The sequence below is a fragment of the Ornithorhynchus anatinus genome, chromosome 5, assembly GCF_004115215.2.
Source record: "Ornithorhynchus anatinus isolate Pmale09 chromosome 5, mOrnAna1.pri.v4, whole genome shotgun sequence".
NCBI lineage: Eukaryota > Metazoa > Chordata > Mammalia > Monotremata > Ornithorhynchidae > Ornithorhynchus > Ornithorhynchus anatinus.
Window position 1 is genome coordinate 10,633,505 of NC_041732.1, and position 15,036 is coordinate 10,648,540.

Genomic DNA, 15,036 nt, shown 5'->3' on the forward strand with positions numbered 1-15,036 from the left:
CACCCTCTAGACTTGCTGTGGTCAGGGAATGTGTCGGTTTATTGTTCTGCTGTCATCTCCCGAGCGCTTAGCACAGTGCTTTGCACACCGTAAGCGCTCGATAAATAGGCCTGAATGAACGAATGAGCCTTCGCCCCGCTCCAGCCGGTCGGGGGAGGCGTCCTCCTTCCTCTTCTACCTCCGTTCCCAAAGACCCTCCAGCCGAGAGGAAGAAGAAGGAGGGCCACCACTTAATGGGTTTCTCGAGGCCTACTGTAGAAGACGTGGGTTCTAATCCCGCCACCGCCTACTTGCCTGCTGCGCGACCTCGGGCAAGCCGCCTAAGTTCTCTGGGCCTCAGTTCCCTCATCTGTCGAATGGGGATGAAGACCGTGAGCCCCAGTGGAAAGAGCATGGGCTTGGGAGTCAGAGGTCATGGGTTCGAATGCCGGATCGGCCACTTGTCAGCTGTGTGACTGTGGGCAAGTCACTTCACTTCTCTGGGCCTCAGTTCCCTCGTCTGTCAAATGGGGATTAAGACTGTGAGCCTCACGTGGGACGATCTGATTGCTCTGTATCTCCCCCACCGCTTAGCACAGTGCTCTCCACATAGTAAGCGTTTAGCGAATACCAACCTCCTTACCTCGTGCTTACGACGGTGTCTGGCACATGGTAAGCGCTTAACAGATACCATGATGATGATGATGATTAATAAGTCCTTAGACTTCCTCCGTTTCTCCCTCCTCCTCCCCCTGGAGTCGATGGACTGGGGATAAAGGAGTCTGGCAAACGCTCTCATTCTTGCGTCTTGGCTGACGATCGTTTAATTAGAGGGAGGGAGGGAAGGAGGGAGCCACTAAGGAAGGAAAGAAAAGGGGGGGGGGGGGCCGCCAATCCAGGTGATTTCTGCTCCCCGAAACCCACGTACCGATTCGTCCCCATCCCTAGCGCTCGCGGCCTATCCCTTCGTGGGTCGTGTCTGCTGTGTGACCTTGGACAAGTCACTTCACAGCGATGATTTTACCTTTCTGCCCTTTACCCAGCTGAATGTTTCTTCAGCAGCATGGGAAGCATGCTGGCTCAGTGGAAAAGAGCCCGGGCTTGGGACTCAGAGGTCACGAGTTCGAATCCCAGTTCTGCCACTTGTCAGCTGTGTGACTGTGGGCGAGTCATTTCACTTCCCTGTGCCTCAGTTCCCTCATCTGTAAAATGGGGACGAAGATTGTGAGCCTCACATGGGGCAACCTGATTACCCCGGATCTACCCCAGCGCTTAGAACAGTGCTCTGCACATAGTAAGCGCTTAACAAATACCAACATTATTATTGACTTCCGCGGGCCTCACTTCCCTCCTCCATCCCTCCCACGGGGATGGAGACCGTGAGCCCCTCGTTCCACGTGGGGGACGAGGGACTGTGTCCAACCCCATTTGCTTCTATCCACCCCGGCGCTCAGTACGGTGCTCGGCACGTAGTAAGCGCTTACCCAATACCATTATGATTAAAAAGAGGAAGGCGTGCCAGCCCGCACCTTCCAGCCCGCTCAAGGGCGGGGAGAAGAAGATGCTGTCTGCCAAGATGCCGCCCATGAGGCTTTTCCATCATTTTCCCTCTCCCCATCTCCCCCCCCCCCCCGAGCCCCGTCCTCTTGGGCTTGGGCGTCAGAGGTCATGGGTTCTAATCCCGCCTCCGCCACTTATCAGCTCTGTGACTTTGGGCAAGTCACTTCTCTTCTCTGGGCCTCAGTTCCCTCATCTTTAAAATGGGGACTGAGACTGTGAACCCCACGGGGGACAACTTGATGACCTCGTATCCGCCACTCGGCGCTTAGAACAGTGCCTGGCACATAGTAATAATAATGACGATGATGGTGTTTGTTAAGCGCTTACTATGTGCAAAGCACTGTTCTAGTTTAGTCAGCGCTTTATAATAATAATAATAATAATAATAATGCTGGTATTTGTTCATCCATTCATTCAATAGTATTTATTGAGCGCTTACTATGTGTACAGCACTGTACTGAGCGCTTGGAATGTACAGTTCGGCAACAGTAATAATAATAATAATGCTGGCATTTGTTCAGCGCTTACTATGTGCCAAGGACTGTTCTAAGCGCCGGGTGGTGGATACGAGGTCATCAGGTTGTCCCCCGTGGGGTTCACAGTCTCAATCCCCATTTTAAAGATGAGGGAAGCTAATCAGATTCTCCCACATGGGGCTCGCAGTCTTAATCCCCATTTTACAGATGAGGCAACTGAGGCCCAGAGAAGTGAAGTGGCTTGTCCAAAGCCACACAGGTGACAAGGGGCGGAGTCGGAATTAGAACCCACGACCTCTCGCTCCCAAGCCCGGGCTCTTTCCACTAGGCCACGTTGCTTCTCCCAAATACCATGATGATGATGATGATGATGATGATGATAATCCCGCTTTCCCCAGCTCTGCCCTCTGCTTCTTTGGAAGCCAAATGCCCGGCCCTGGGGATGGATGATTTTGGCGGGGGAGGGGGGCAGAGGGGAGGGAAAAGGGGCGTCCCCTGTAGCCGCTGGCTGGCAGGATTTTGGGGGGGGGGGGGGTTGGGGAGAGGGGTGGGAAAGGGGGCGGCCCCTGTAGCTGGCAGGATTTTGGGGGGGAGTTGGGGAGAGGGGAGGGAAAGGGGGCGTCCCCTGTAGCCGCTGGCAGGATTTTGGGGGGGGGAGTTGGGGAGAGGGGAGGGAAAGGGGGCGTCCCCTGTAGCCGCTGGCAGGATTTTGAGGGGGGGGGGGAGTTGGGGAGAGGGGAGGGAAAGGGAGAGTCCCCTGTAGCCGCTGGCAGGATTTGGGGAGGGGGAGTTGGGGAGAGGGGGAGTTGGGGAGAGGGGAGGGAAAGGGGGCGTCCCCTGTAGCAACTCCAGCATTTTGGGGGGGGAGTTGGGGAGAGGGGAGGGAAAGGAGGCGGCCCCTGTAGCCGCTGGCAGGATTTTGGGGGGGGGGGGGAGTGGGGGAGAGGGGAGGGAAAGGGGGCGTCCCCTGTAGCCGCTGGCAGGATTTTGAGGGGGGGGGAGTTGGGGAGAGGGGAGGGAAAGGGGGCGGCCCCTGTAGCTGGCAGGATTTTGGGGGGGAGTTGGGGAGAGGGGAGGGAAAGGGGGCGGCCCCTGTAGCCGCTGGCAGGATTTGGGGGGGGGGGGGTTGGGGAGAGGGGAGGGAAAGGGGGCGTCCCCTGTAGCCGCTGGCAGGATTTTGGGGGGGGGAGTTGGGGAGAGGGGAGGGAAAGGGGGCGGCCCCTGTAGCCGCTGGCAGGATTTTGAGGGGGGGGGGGGGGGTGGGGAGAGGGGAGGGAAAGGGAGAGTCCCCTGTAGCCGCTGGCAGGATTTGGGGAGGGGGAGTTGGGGAGAGGGGGAGTTGGGGAGAGGGGAGGGAAAGGGGGCGTCCCCTGTAGCCGCTGGCAGGATTTTGGGGGGGAGTTGGGGAGAGGGGTGGGAAAGGGGGCGGCCCCTGTAGCCGCTGGCAGGATTTTGGGGGGGGAGTTGGGGAGAGGGGTGGGAAAGGGGGCGTCCCCTGTAGCCGCTGGCAGGATTTTGGGGGGGAGTTGGGGAGAGGGGAGGGAAAGGGGGCGGCCCCTGTAGCCGCTGGCAGGATTTGGGGGTGGGGGGAGTTGGGGAGAGGGGAGGGAAAGGGGGCGTCCCCTGTAGCAACTGGCAGGATTTGGGGGGGGGAGTTGGGGAGAGGGGAGGGAAAGGGGGCGTCCCCTGTAGCAACTGGCAGGATTTGGGGGGGGAGTTGGGGAGAGGGGAGGGAAAGGGGGCGTCCCCTGTAGCAACTGGCAGGATTTGGGGGGGGAGTTGGGGAGAGGGGAGGGAAAGGGGGCGTCCCCTGTAGCAACTCCAGCATTTGGGGGGGGGGGGAGTTGGGGAGAGGGGAGGGAAAGGGGGCGTCCCCTGTAGCAACTCCAGCATTTGGGGGGGGGGGGGTTGGGGAGAGGGGAGGGAAAGGGGGCGTCCCCTGTAGCCGCTGGCAGGATTTGGGGGGGGGGGGAGTTGGGGAGAGGGGTGGGAAAGGGGGCGTCCCACGTGGCAGCCGGCAGGCGATGGAGAGGTTGGAGAGGGCGGTGGGGAAAGGGGGACGAGAATGGCGTGGGGCGCTGGCTGCGGGATGCGGGGTCCCCGGGGGCCGCCTGCGGGCCGCGGGGGGCGGGGCGGGGGGCGGGGGGCCCGGCTCGGCTCCCGACTGACTGACGGGCCGGGAGGAGGGTCCAGCCAGAGGCTCAGCGGCTCCAGCTCGGCCCGACCGCTCGGCAGCTCTCCCGGCCCCGGCCCCGGCCCCGGCCCCGACCCCGACCCCGACCCCGACCCCGACCCCGACCCCGACCCCGCACTCTCCGCACCACGATGCCCAACTTCGCCGGCACCTGGAAGATGCGCAGCAGCGAGAACTTCGACGAGCTCCTCAAAGCGCTGGGTACCCGCCAGGGGCGAGCCCGGGGGGCGGCCCCGGGGGGATGGGATGAGATGGGATGGGATGGGATGGGATGGGATGGGATGGGATGGGATGGGATGGGATGGGATGGGATGGGGCTCCTCGCTCGCTCCCTCCATCCGATTTACTGAGCGCTTAGCGGGTGCGGAGCACTGTGCCGAGCGCTCGGAGACGGCGGTCCAGCCCTAGAGAGAGTCGGGCCCTGCCCACGTGGAGCTGCCAGCCCAGGGGGGCCTCAGGGGTCCCGGACCCTCGCCCCCTTCCCGTCGGTCGCCCTGAGCGTTTCACTCGTTCCATCCTCTGAATCGAGCGCTTAGCGGGTGCAGGGCACTGTACCGAGCGCTCGGAGGGGACACTACAGCGACAGAGAGAGTCAGCCCCCCGCCCACATGGAGCTCACAGTCTAGGGGGGCATCGGCCGTCCCGGACCCTTGTCCTCTTCCCGTCGGCTGCCCTGGGCACTTTTCTCATCTCATCGTATCGACTGAGCGCTTAGTGGGTGCCGAGCACTGTATTGAGCGCTCGGGGGAGGACGATTCAGCGAGAAAGAGACACGATCCCCGTCCACCTCGGGCTCCCACCCCAGGGGGGCATCGGGGGCCCCGGACCCTCGTCCCCTTCCCGTCGGCTGCCCTGGGCACTTCACTCGGTCCATCCTATTAACTGAACGCTTAGTGGGTGCGGAGCACTGTACTGAGCGCTCGGGAGCGGACACTACAGCGAGAAAGAGAGACGATCCCCGCCCATCAACGAGCTCACAGGTTAGAGGGGCGTCAACGGTCCCGGGCCCTCGTCCCCTTCCCATCGGCTGCCCTGGCCATTTCTGTCATCCCGTCGGATCGACGGGGCGCTTAGCGGGTGCGGACACTGTGCTGAGCGCTCGGGAGAGGACAATGCGGCCACAGAGAGAGACGATCCCTGCCCCCAACGAGCTCACGGTCTAGAGGGGCATCGGCGGTCCCGGGTCCCAACTGGGGGGGGGGGGGGGGCACTTACCTAGGGACCCCCGATGCTCGCAGGTCCCCATCATCTCCCCCTCCCCCCCGCCCCCTTTTCCTCTCCCCCGACCCCCCCACTCTCCCCCCGGGTGCAGGGGTCAACGCCATGCTGAGGAAGGTGGCCGTGGCGGCGGCCTCCAAGCCGCACGTGGAGATCCGCCAGGACGGGGACCGGTTCTACATCAAGACCTCCACCACCGTGCGGACCACCGAGATTAACTTCAAAGTCGGGGAGGGCTTCGAGGAGGAGACCGTGGACGGGCGAAAATGCCGGGTGAGAATGACCACGACGGGCCTACTATGTGCCGAGCGCTGCTGGGCCACGAGGTGATCGGGTCGTCCCCCTTGGGGCTCCCGGTCTGAACCCCCATTTGCCAGGTGAGGTCCCCGAGGCCCGGAGAAGTGAAGTTGACTTGTCCGAAGTCACACAGCCGAGGGGCGGAGGCGGAATTAGAACCCACGACCGCCGACTCCCAAGCCCGCGCCCTTTCCACCGAGCCAGGCTGCTTCTCGAGCAAGTTGGGGGGAGGTGGGGATCGCCCCCCTGGAGACCTCCTGGGGATGGGGGTCCCCAGGAGAGAAGACTTCTTCTCTCTGCCCGCCCGTCCCGCAGACTGCAGAGGTGAAGAGCTGCTCTTCCCACTGGCGTCCGGTCTCGTTGCTTCTCCACATTCCTCCCAAGACCCAGTCTGGTTTCCATCCGCCTCATCGCTCGCTCCCTTTTAATGGGACTGTTGCCCTTTGTTGCTCTCAAGTCTCTGTCTCTGTAGCTGAAGTAAAACTCTCCCTCCTCCCCTGGCTCGCTCTCCTCCTAAACTAACCTGGAAACCTAGAGCCGCCGAGCCTGCTGCCCGTACGGTGCTGCCTTTTCTAACGCCAACCGATTTATTAAATGTCACCGTCGTCATCTGTGGCGTTTGGGGGAGCACGTACTAGGTGCGGAATACCGTACTCTCTAAAACGTGGCCTTTTAAAAGAGTGTAAGGTTAATTTCCTTCCAGTGATAATAATTAGGGCATTTGTTAAGCGCTTGCAATCCACCAAGCGTTGTTCTAAGCACTGGGGTAGATACAAGGCCATCGGGTTGTCCCACTTGGGGCTCACGGTCTTAATCCCCATTTTACAGATGAGGTAACCGAGGCCCAGAGAAGTTAAGTGGCTTGCCCGAGGTCACGCAGCAGACGGGTGGCAGAGACGGGATTTGAACCCACGTCTTCTGACGCCCAAGCCCGTGCTCTTTCCGCTAAGCCACGCCGCTTCTCTCTTCACCGCTTGGTCAGAGCACCCTACCCTCTAAAACATGGCCTTCTAAAAGAGTATGATGCCAATTTGCTTCTAATCGTTTCCGATACTCCCAAGCACTCCCTTTTAACCCCTTCCCTTAAACTCTTCACGCCGTTGAGTCAGATATTCCTTTTACACCCGTCAGTGACGGTTCCCTTCTCAGGTGGAGTAAATTACAACTTTTCTGTCTTGCCCATCGCTTCACCATTCCCTTTGTTCAGTTAGGAAGATGTTGAAGGGAAGGTTTGGTTCTGGTTTCAGTCCATTCCTAAGAGGCCTCTGGGTCTGTCTCTTTTTCTCTTTCCCTCAACTGATGAAAATAATTGATTCGTGCCCCCCCCCCCCCCAACATTTGTTGGAAAACAGAAATAAATCCTTGATGCTTCGAAACGCTTGGATTATTCTGTGTTGAAACAGCGGACTGGTTAACTCTCCCTCCCCACACACCCACATACTAGTACAGGAAATGTAACACGGATTCCTTGATTATTTATTTTTGTAAAGGCAAAATTGAATTTGGTCATTCGTAGCCCACATAAAATATTTTAAATTGTTCGTTAAAAAGGAATAATCTTACAGAGGGAAAAACAATCATTACTGCTGTCTAATTTGTAAATTGCCAGAATGGAAGAAAGTGCTTCGTGAAGCAATAGAAGTGTGAAATTATTTCAGCATTAATGACTGGGCTGTAGCCCTGTAAACTTTGAAACAAAACCTCCGCGGTTCCTGAATGCAGAGAAACAGACTCCGTGGCGGTGTTCTATACTGAATTTATACTATCTGGCAAAAGTCTAATCTATATAGACTGAAAAAAATGACTTCAGGGTAAAGGGCTCTCAATCCGCAGTCCAAGTTAATCTATTGTTTGCACAAACAAAGAGGGGTCCTTCTAGTTGAATGAAAGGCATAACCATGTTTATTGAATCTTCCTAATAAGAAAGCAAAATGGCTCTGAAGGTTCTAATCAAAGCACTGTTCCATTCTCGCCTATCTGATTTGAGGCCGTAAAAGTAAAGGGCGGTTGGGATGGAAAGGAAAGTTTCGCAAATAGTCCGAAGAGTGGATTTCTTTTTATTTCCCACTCATCTCTGACTGATGAATGTCTCCCGTGTGTTAGTTATAAAGAGATTATATGTACATTCATTGCTGGGTGCCCCCTAACACAGCTGTTCCACGGCTTTGATGAATAATATAGTTCAACATTGGGGAACGAGCCTGAAGAGACTTTTCACATTTCTCACTCCGCTGTCTCTCTGTTTATTTCATTCTTTCAAATACTCTGGACTTCAGGAGAGCTCTCAAAGAATGCCTTGCAGATTTTTAGGAGGCTATGAAGTCAGATTTTTATTAGAGATTATGTTTAATAGTTTGGAACTCAATTTGGAACTGAACAAGTGACAAGCATAAAATTTTATTTTGATTAAATAGCCATATATGGAGAGCAGTGTGTGTGTGTGTGTGTGTGTGTATGTGTGTGTGTGTTGGGGAGAGCATGGTTGGGGCGAGGGGGATGCTGCTGAAACGAGCCAATTTTTTTTTCCTCATCTTAAATTGCCAACACTAAGGCCTTTTTTGTGCTAATATGTGATTTCTTTCAGTTAAGTTCTGAATGAAAGGGGTTTTCCATTCGAATACATACAATGCCATGTTCTAAACTTTTAGATGTAAATTACTCCTGACTTTTTCTGGATCCATTTACTTAGTGGTTAGAAATATAAGTACACTTCCACATAAACTATGGACATGCAACAGTCTTCATTCTGATTTTTAACATTCAATCTATTTCTCTTCCTTGCTATTATTGACCATGTGTTGCTCTACTGCAGCCCTCATTCTCGGTTGTATTCATTGTTGTCTCTGCTTCATGCTGCCAGAGACTATAATTAATGTTACTAATGGTTTTCTTGCCTGCAGAGTTTAGCCACTTGGGAGAATGAAAACAAGATCTACTGCACACAAACTCTTATCGAGGGAGTGGGTCCTAAGACATATTGGACTCGAGAACTGGCTAACGATGAGCTGATTTTGGTAAGAACCCTTTTATATCCTCACTAGCTTAGATTAGATGGTGAGATTTCCCTGCTATGCTATTCAAAGTAATGTCTCTTCCTCTTCACTGAGGAAGGTTGGAGAGAAGACATGGGAAAGGAGGAAACGTGACTATAAACTCTAAATGCTATTTATAAGAAATAGTTATTGAACATTTGAACTGGTAGTCGAGCTAACGTTTGGATGATGGCACTTTAATCCAAGGTCTGGTTCTGCAGTTAGAGGATGTTCTGAGTGGCAGGATGATCCATAAAATACCAAAAGCCTTTAACCGAGGACCTTCTGGTGAGAGGGCGGGTGAAGGATAATAGGGTGAAGAAACTACATAATGTGAGGATGCGCTCAGTTCTTCCAAAACGTTTGATTTTCACTATGCATTTTGGATCGAAAACTACTAGGAAATTAAGAAATGTCTTTCTGATCCCTAGTACCTATCTGGTTAGAATATAATGTCAGAAGAAACGGTTGTGTCTGAGTGTTGGTCAGATGCACATCTCCCTGACAAAGGGGGTCATCAAGAACATAATTGGAGAAGCAGCATGGCCTAGTGGAAAGAGCATGGGCCTGGGAGTCAGAAGGAACTGGGTTCCAATCCTAGCTCTGCCATTTACCTGCTGTGTGACCTTGGGCAAGTCATTTCACTTCTCTGTACCACAGTTCCCTCAGCTGAAAAAAACGGGATTTTGATACCTGTTCCCCAAAATGGGATTTTGATACCTGTTCCCCCTCCTAGACTGTGAGTCCATGTGGGACCTTTTTATCTCACGTCTAATCCAGTGCTTAGTTCAGTCCTTGACACAGAGTAAATGCTTACCAAGTAAAGTACCCCTATTATTATTATCCTCTGTTTAGAAGAACCATAAGTACTTTAAGAGAGGTTGCTCTACTATTAAGATATACTTCCCCTTCTAGTAAATTCCTGATTGCTAATTGTGGAAATCCATAGGAATTATTACATTTTGCTCATTTGAAGAAGTTAGAATATTTTGGTACATGGTAATTGAAAAGACTTGAAACCACCTCTCTTTCTCTCTCTCTCTCTCTCTCTCTTCCCTCACCCTCTTACCACACTAATCTACTGATAATTGACTATTGTCTGGAAAAATTCAATAGGTTAGCAAATATTAACCCAGCAGAGAAACTCGATGACTCTAGGGTAGAGAACCTCCTGCCCTTGTCACCCGCTTGAATGAGAGTCCCTATAGGGTGACTCTAGTCAGTGAATGACTCATGAGTTGGTGGTACTTGTCCAGCATCTAATCTTCATGGCGCCCAAATCAGAATCAATGGGTAGAAATGGGCCATGAGATGGAAGCTAAGCAGTTGCTCTGGACAGTAGTCAAAACCCAGTATCTATTTTCCCAAATATTGTACCATCTTTCTGATATGATCAAGCTGCTTAAGAAGCATCTCGTCACATGTTGAGCTGATTCTGAAAAAAAAAATAGGTCTAGCACGCAGAACAAGTGATGGTCTCTTCCAACACTCACCTTCACCGTCATTGTCGTTCCTGTCGAGGAAGTGTGGCCAGTCTCATTTTTGTATTCCTCCAAAACACAATGAATTTCCTAAACTACAGTCCATTCTTCCATAATGTGTATTTTCACTACATTTTTTTGGACAGAACGCTACCGGGGAAGTAGATGCAGGATAGGAAGAACGTTCCCTGTCTGGATGCAAATGCAATGTTGGGAGAAACGATCGTGCGCACGCAGACGGTGTTGATCAAGCCGTATGTGTACCACTGGGAATTTAATGGGGGGAGGCAATATAGCCTCCATATTCTAGGAGAACTGAGTGTACCTTTTGAAAAAGTTTGTGAATTCCTCATCTCATTATCCTGTTGTGGTGCAATGCAGTGCCCAGAACAAAGGGACATATGCTTGTTCTGGGTTTCCCTCTGTAAAGATAACAGGATTCTCTTTTACCCTTCCACAGCTCTTGTTGTCGCTGTCTCTAACAATGGCTGGGTCACTCATCTTTAGGAGGACTTAAGGGCACTGTTTCGCCTAGTGAATAAGAATAGGTTCATTTTGCAATCTGGTAAATGATGTTTCCAAGAAGTGTTTTGAGAGGCTTTTTTTTCCTCCCTCTCCATTGTAATGCCTCTTTGTAGCCCTGTTATGACATCCAAGAGGCATTCACCAACAGGCTATTCATTTGTGGTAAAATGATAAATGGTGAAGTGATGATCATGTCTCCATGTGTTAACTATTGGTTGTGCTGCATAGGAAGGAACACATGAATCCTACAACGATACACTATACTTTGGGAAGAGAGAAGGGATAGGAAAAGCCAGCCCAGACACATTAGGGACAAATTATAGAATTTCTTTAGGAAGGATTCATTTCCTTTGAAACAACTGTGGATTTTTTTAATGGGTTTTTTTTAAAGAAGAGATATGAATCGATTTATCACATTGGAATTTTTCTGGTAACTGGGGTAGAATATACACATGCAGTGATATTCATCACTGAATCCAGTAAAACCTCTTTTAAGGATTGACTTTGAGAGGTGACAGGAGCTGGGTTACTTATTATATATGAATTTTGTGTAAGGAGGTCTTCGGTTCCATCAACTCCAGTAATTCAGTACTTTCCAAGGAGCCTTCGTTATGTGGAGATAGTCTGGCCTCGGACTGGAGCTAATATAATCCCTTCATTCCAGCCCCACCACTGGTTTTCCCGGAAAAGTTTGGGAGAAACTGGTAGTATGTTGAAATCACAGGTCTCCTCTTTAGACCAGCTGTACTATATAGGAGATTGAGTTACTCTAGAGGGCTTAACCCCCTAATGATTTAGAGCCCAGAATCAAAGGCAAAAGTTTTAAATTATAAATAAATGAGCTGTCAAATTAGCAGAATGCTGTCTCCACAAATGTTCCGTTTCACTGACCCAACTTTTCCCAGGGCTGTTTAAGCAAGATCTCTTCAGAAGTTGCGACAACTCCGCCTGTAATATTTCATTTACTATCCTGACACGGTAGACAACTAGATATTACTCTGATGCATTAAAAGAGCCATAACTAAGGGATGGCTTTAAACACTGGGGAAAGCTGGATTCCAGGATACGACCACCAAGAACTTAAACCACGCTCTATGCTAGAAGAGCAGAACATGACTACAGAGCTTCGATATGAATGTACAGCCAAGGCGATTTTTTTTTAATCTTTGCTCTAAACTGGGTTCCAAGCACTCCCAAGATGAAATTATTTTCTCACTCAGAATCTTGCTGAGCCAAAGTGGTGAGACGCGTTGACCAAAAGAACGAAGACGGTTTCAGGGAGGAAAAATTCAGATGGGAAATTGCAATGGCTACCTTCTTTATGGTTCTTGTTAAGTGCTTTCCACGTGCCAGGCACTGTATTAAGCGCTGGGGTAGATCCAAGCTAATCAAGTTGGACACAGTCCATGTCCCACATGGAGCTCACGGTCTTAATCCCCATTTTGCAGATGAGGTCACTGAGGCACAGATCATTTAGGTGACTTGCCCAAGGTCATCCAGCAAGCAAGTGGCAGAGCTGGGATTGGAACCCAAGTCCTCCTGACTCCCAGGCCCGTGCTCTTTTCACTAGGCTACGCTGCTGCCCTACCTGCCAAGTTCAATCTGAAAGTCATCGAAAAGCCAAGACCAGATTGAATGAGCCCAATACAGAGATCCCAGGGCTTAAATTTAACTTTTCCCGAGGACATGCACACGCCTCTGTTGCGTGTCCACTTCCCTACCCTCAACCCAACTGAGCTACGGTCCAGCGATACCTCGCCTACCTCCTCATTGGCTGTAGTGGGTCCAAAACCTTGGACCCTTACTTGGACCCCTTCTGTCCAATCAGTCGATCAATCAATAATAGTTCTTGAGGGCTTACTGCAAGCAGAACACTGTACTAAGCGCTCGGGAGAGTACGATAGGACAGAGTTAGCACACATAGCTCAGACCCAGTGGTTAAGGGGGTCCTGAACACAGCTGTGAGCCAAGCAGTTTAGCTCTGTTTGGGAAGGTCATTAAAGAGTGAGAGCTTTATTACTTCCCATATTGCTTTCATTATCCTCAGAAAGCACAATAGCTATTTGAGAAGAAGCTATCATTAAAATAAAAACTTATAGTGCAGTTCCCTTTAGGTTTTTTTTTTTTACCCTAATGCAGTCTGTTCCCATTTAACTTGTAGCTGGTAATGTTAAAGATCTTTTGGTATGGGATCTATTATTGGAAAAACTTAATGATTAACTTGTGGAATTTGGCTGCATTTAAAACTCGGTTTAAAGACTAAAAGGAAATTTCTCCCCTGATAAATTTCTGGAACATACTTTCCTACATATGTAGCTCTAAGGACTCAAACCCAGCAAAATAGAGTCTTCTCTTTCATCCTTACCAACTCGGTGTGCGCACGACAGCTAGAATCCCTGAACTCTCCCCAGGGTCTCCGCTAATAATGCTTGTAAAATCAAACACTTTTTTCTTCCTAGGTGAGGTCAATACAGCAAAAGCTGCCTTGCAAATGCGACGAATAGTGTTTGCTGAGTTAAGCGCTCAACTTCGATATCTGTCGAAACACTCACATTTTGAGGACACCAAAGAACGTGAATTAGATTTTGGGGGTTTTTTTTGGTAAAATGTCACATTTTGCAAATGCCGCAGCATTATCCCCGGAAGGCATGGTCTCCTGCTTTCTCACAACAGCGTTTTCAAGCTCTGATGGGTGGAGAGGAGATGATTGATGACTTCTATCTAGATGCGATCAGATTAATGGTCAAGGCAGGAATTAAGCTAGCTAAATAGAATAGATTCTTTGGAAAATACCATGAGCCAGATTACAAATTCTCATCTTTTGCATATTTTTTTTTCAAAATTTGAGCCAAGAAACTTGTCAGATTCCATGAAATCGGAGAAGAAAAGCCACATACAATACCTCACTCTTCCCCAAACTGCCTCTCTGCTTATGTAGTTTTTATTATTCTTTCCAATGATAACAAGAGGTTACAGGAAACCGAATGTCTGTTACTCTAATTTTAACAAAGTAGCTAGTGGTTTAATTAGTAATATGCCTCTATTTTCCGCCCATTAAATCTATACTGACATCTTCTCTCTTTTTTTTTTCTTTCTTTCCAGACTTTTGGTGCCGATGACGTTGTGTGCACAAGAATCTATGTACGGGAGTGAAACAAACTTGTTGGTCTTTAAGGGTGAAATGAAGGATTGGGGGAAAACTCTGTGGAGAAATACTCCATGATGAATCTGTATTCGTTACTAATGCAGCCTTGTATGCGGCAATGTAGAACATACCAAAATGTGTTCATTTATCTTGCATAGTCTTTTCTCCTTTAGGTCACTTCATTCTTCATTTTTTACTTAATGTTTTGAATAGTTTGGTTTGATCAGTTATTAAATTTGTTGGGCAAAATCAGGGTGATTTTTTTTTCTGTTTCCTTTAGCCAATACCATTCACACTGGTTAAGCTAATAAGCGTGGTGAACCTCCAAGTTTGTCCAGAATTGCCTAGCATTGTCATCACTGTTTTTCCTCAAGGAAAACAGAAACTATAGTACTAGTATCTAAGGAAAATGTGACAGAGATGCTCAATCATTATCATCATGTAAAAAGCGGTAGACTAAACACTTAGGCTGAAAAAAAAAGTTGAGGAGTAAAAGTATTTCTTTTGAAATGGTATCTGTAAGTACTTACTATGTGCCAGACACTGTTCTAAGTGCTGGGCTAGATATAAATTCATCCATTTGGATGCAGTCCATGTCCCCCATGGGGCTCGGAGTTTAAATCGAAGGGAGGATTAAACCCCCATTTTACAGATGAAGTAACTGAGGACCAGAGAAATTAGGTTTATTGACCTCTTCCTGTAGGTTATGCCCTGTCCTGATCCCTTAGCATAAAAATATGGCATATGTTAAGCTCCTACTATGTGCCAGGCACTGTATTAAGCGCTGGGGTAGATACAAGCTAATCAGGCTGGACACAGTCCATGTCCCACATGGGGCTCACAGTCTTAGTCCCCATTTTACAGATGAGGTAACTGAGGCACCGAGAACTTAAATGACTTGTTCAAGATCACGGAGCAGAAAAATGGCTTTCGGGACTAGAATCCAGGACCATCTGACTCATTCATTCATTCAATAGTATTTATCGAGCGCTTATTATGTGCAGAGCACTGTACTAAGCTCTTGGAATGAACACGTCGGCAACGGATAGAGACGGTCCCTGCCGTTTGACGGGCTTACGGTCTGATCGGGGGAGACGGGCAGACGAGAACGATGGCGATAGATAGAATC

At 50.2% G+C, this 15,036-nt stretch overlaps 1 protein-coding gene across 1 annotated transcript; it reads left to right on the forward strand.

The window, feature by feature from the left end:
- The first annotated feature begins 4,224 nt into the window (after positions 1 to 4,224).
- Positions 4,225 to 13,966, forward strand: CRABP1 (cellular retinoic acid binding protein 1). The gene is made up of 4 exons (XM_029066053.1): positions 4,225 to 4,410; positions 5,522 to 5,700; positions 8,625 to 8,738; positions 13,865 to 13,966. Exons 1-4 carry the CDS (start codon positions 4,341 to 4,343, stop codon positions 13,913 to 13,915), a joined length of 414 nt encoding a protein of 137 aa, XP_028921886.1. The 5' UTR covers positions 4,225 to 4,340; the 3' UTR covers positions 13,916 to 13,966.
- The last annotated feature ends 1,070 nt before the right edge of the window (positions 13,967 to 15,036 follow it).

Excerpts from the sequence above, each read along its gene's own strand:
- CRABP1 (XM_029066053.1), top strand. The coding sequence starts at position 4,341 with ATGCCCAACTTCGCCGGCACCTGGAAGATGCGCAGCAGCGAGAACTTC. Across the intron at positions 4,411-5,521 it reads CGAGCTCCTCAAAGCGCTGG|GGGTCAACGCCATGCTGAGG; the intron begins GTACCCGCCAGG and ends CCCCGGGTGCAG. Across the intron at positions 8,739-13,864 it reads CTAACGATGAGCTGATTTTG|ACTTTTGGTGCCGATGACGT; the intron begins GTAAGAACCCTT and ends CTTTCTTTCCAG.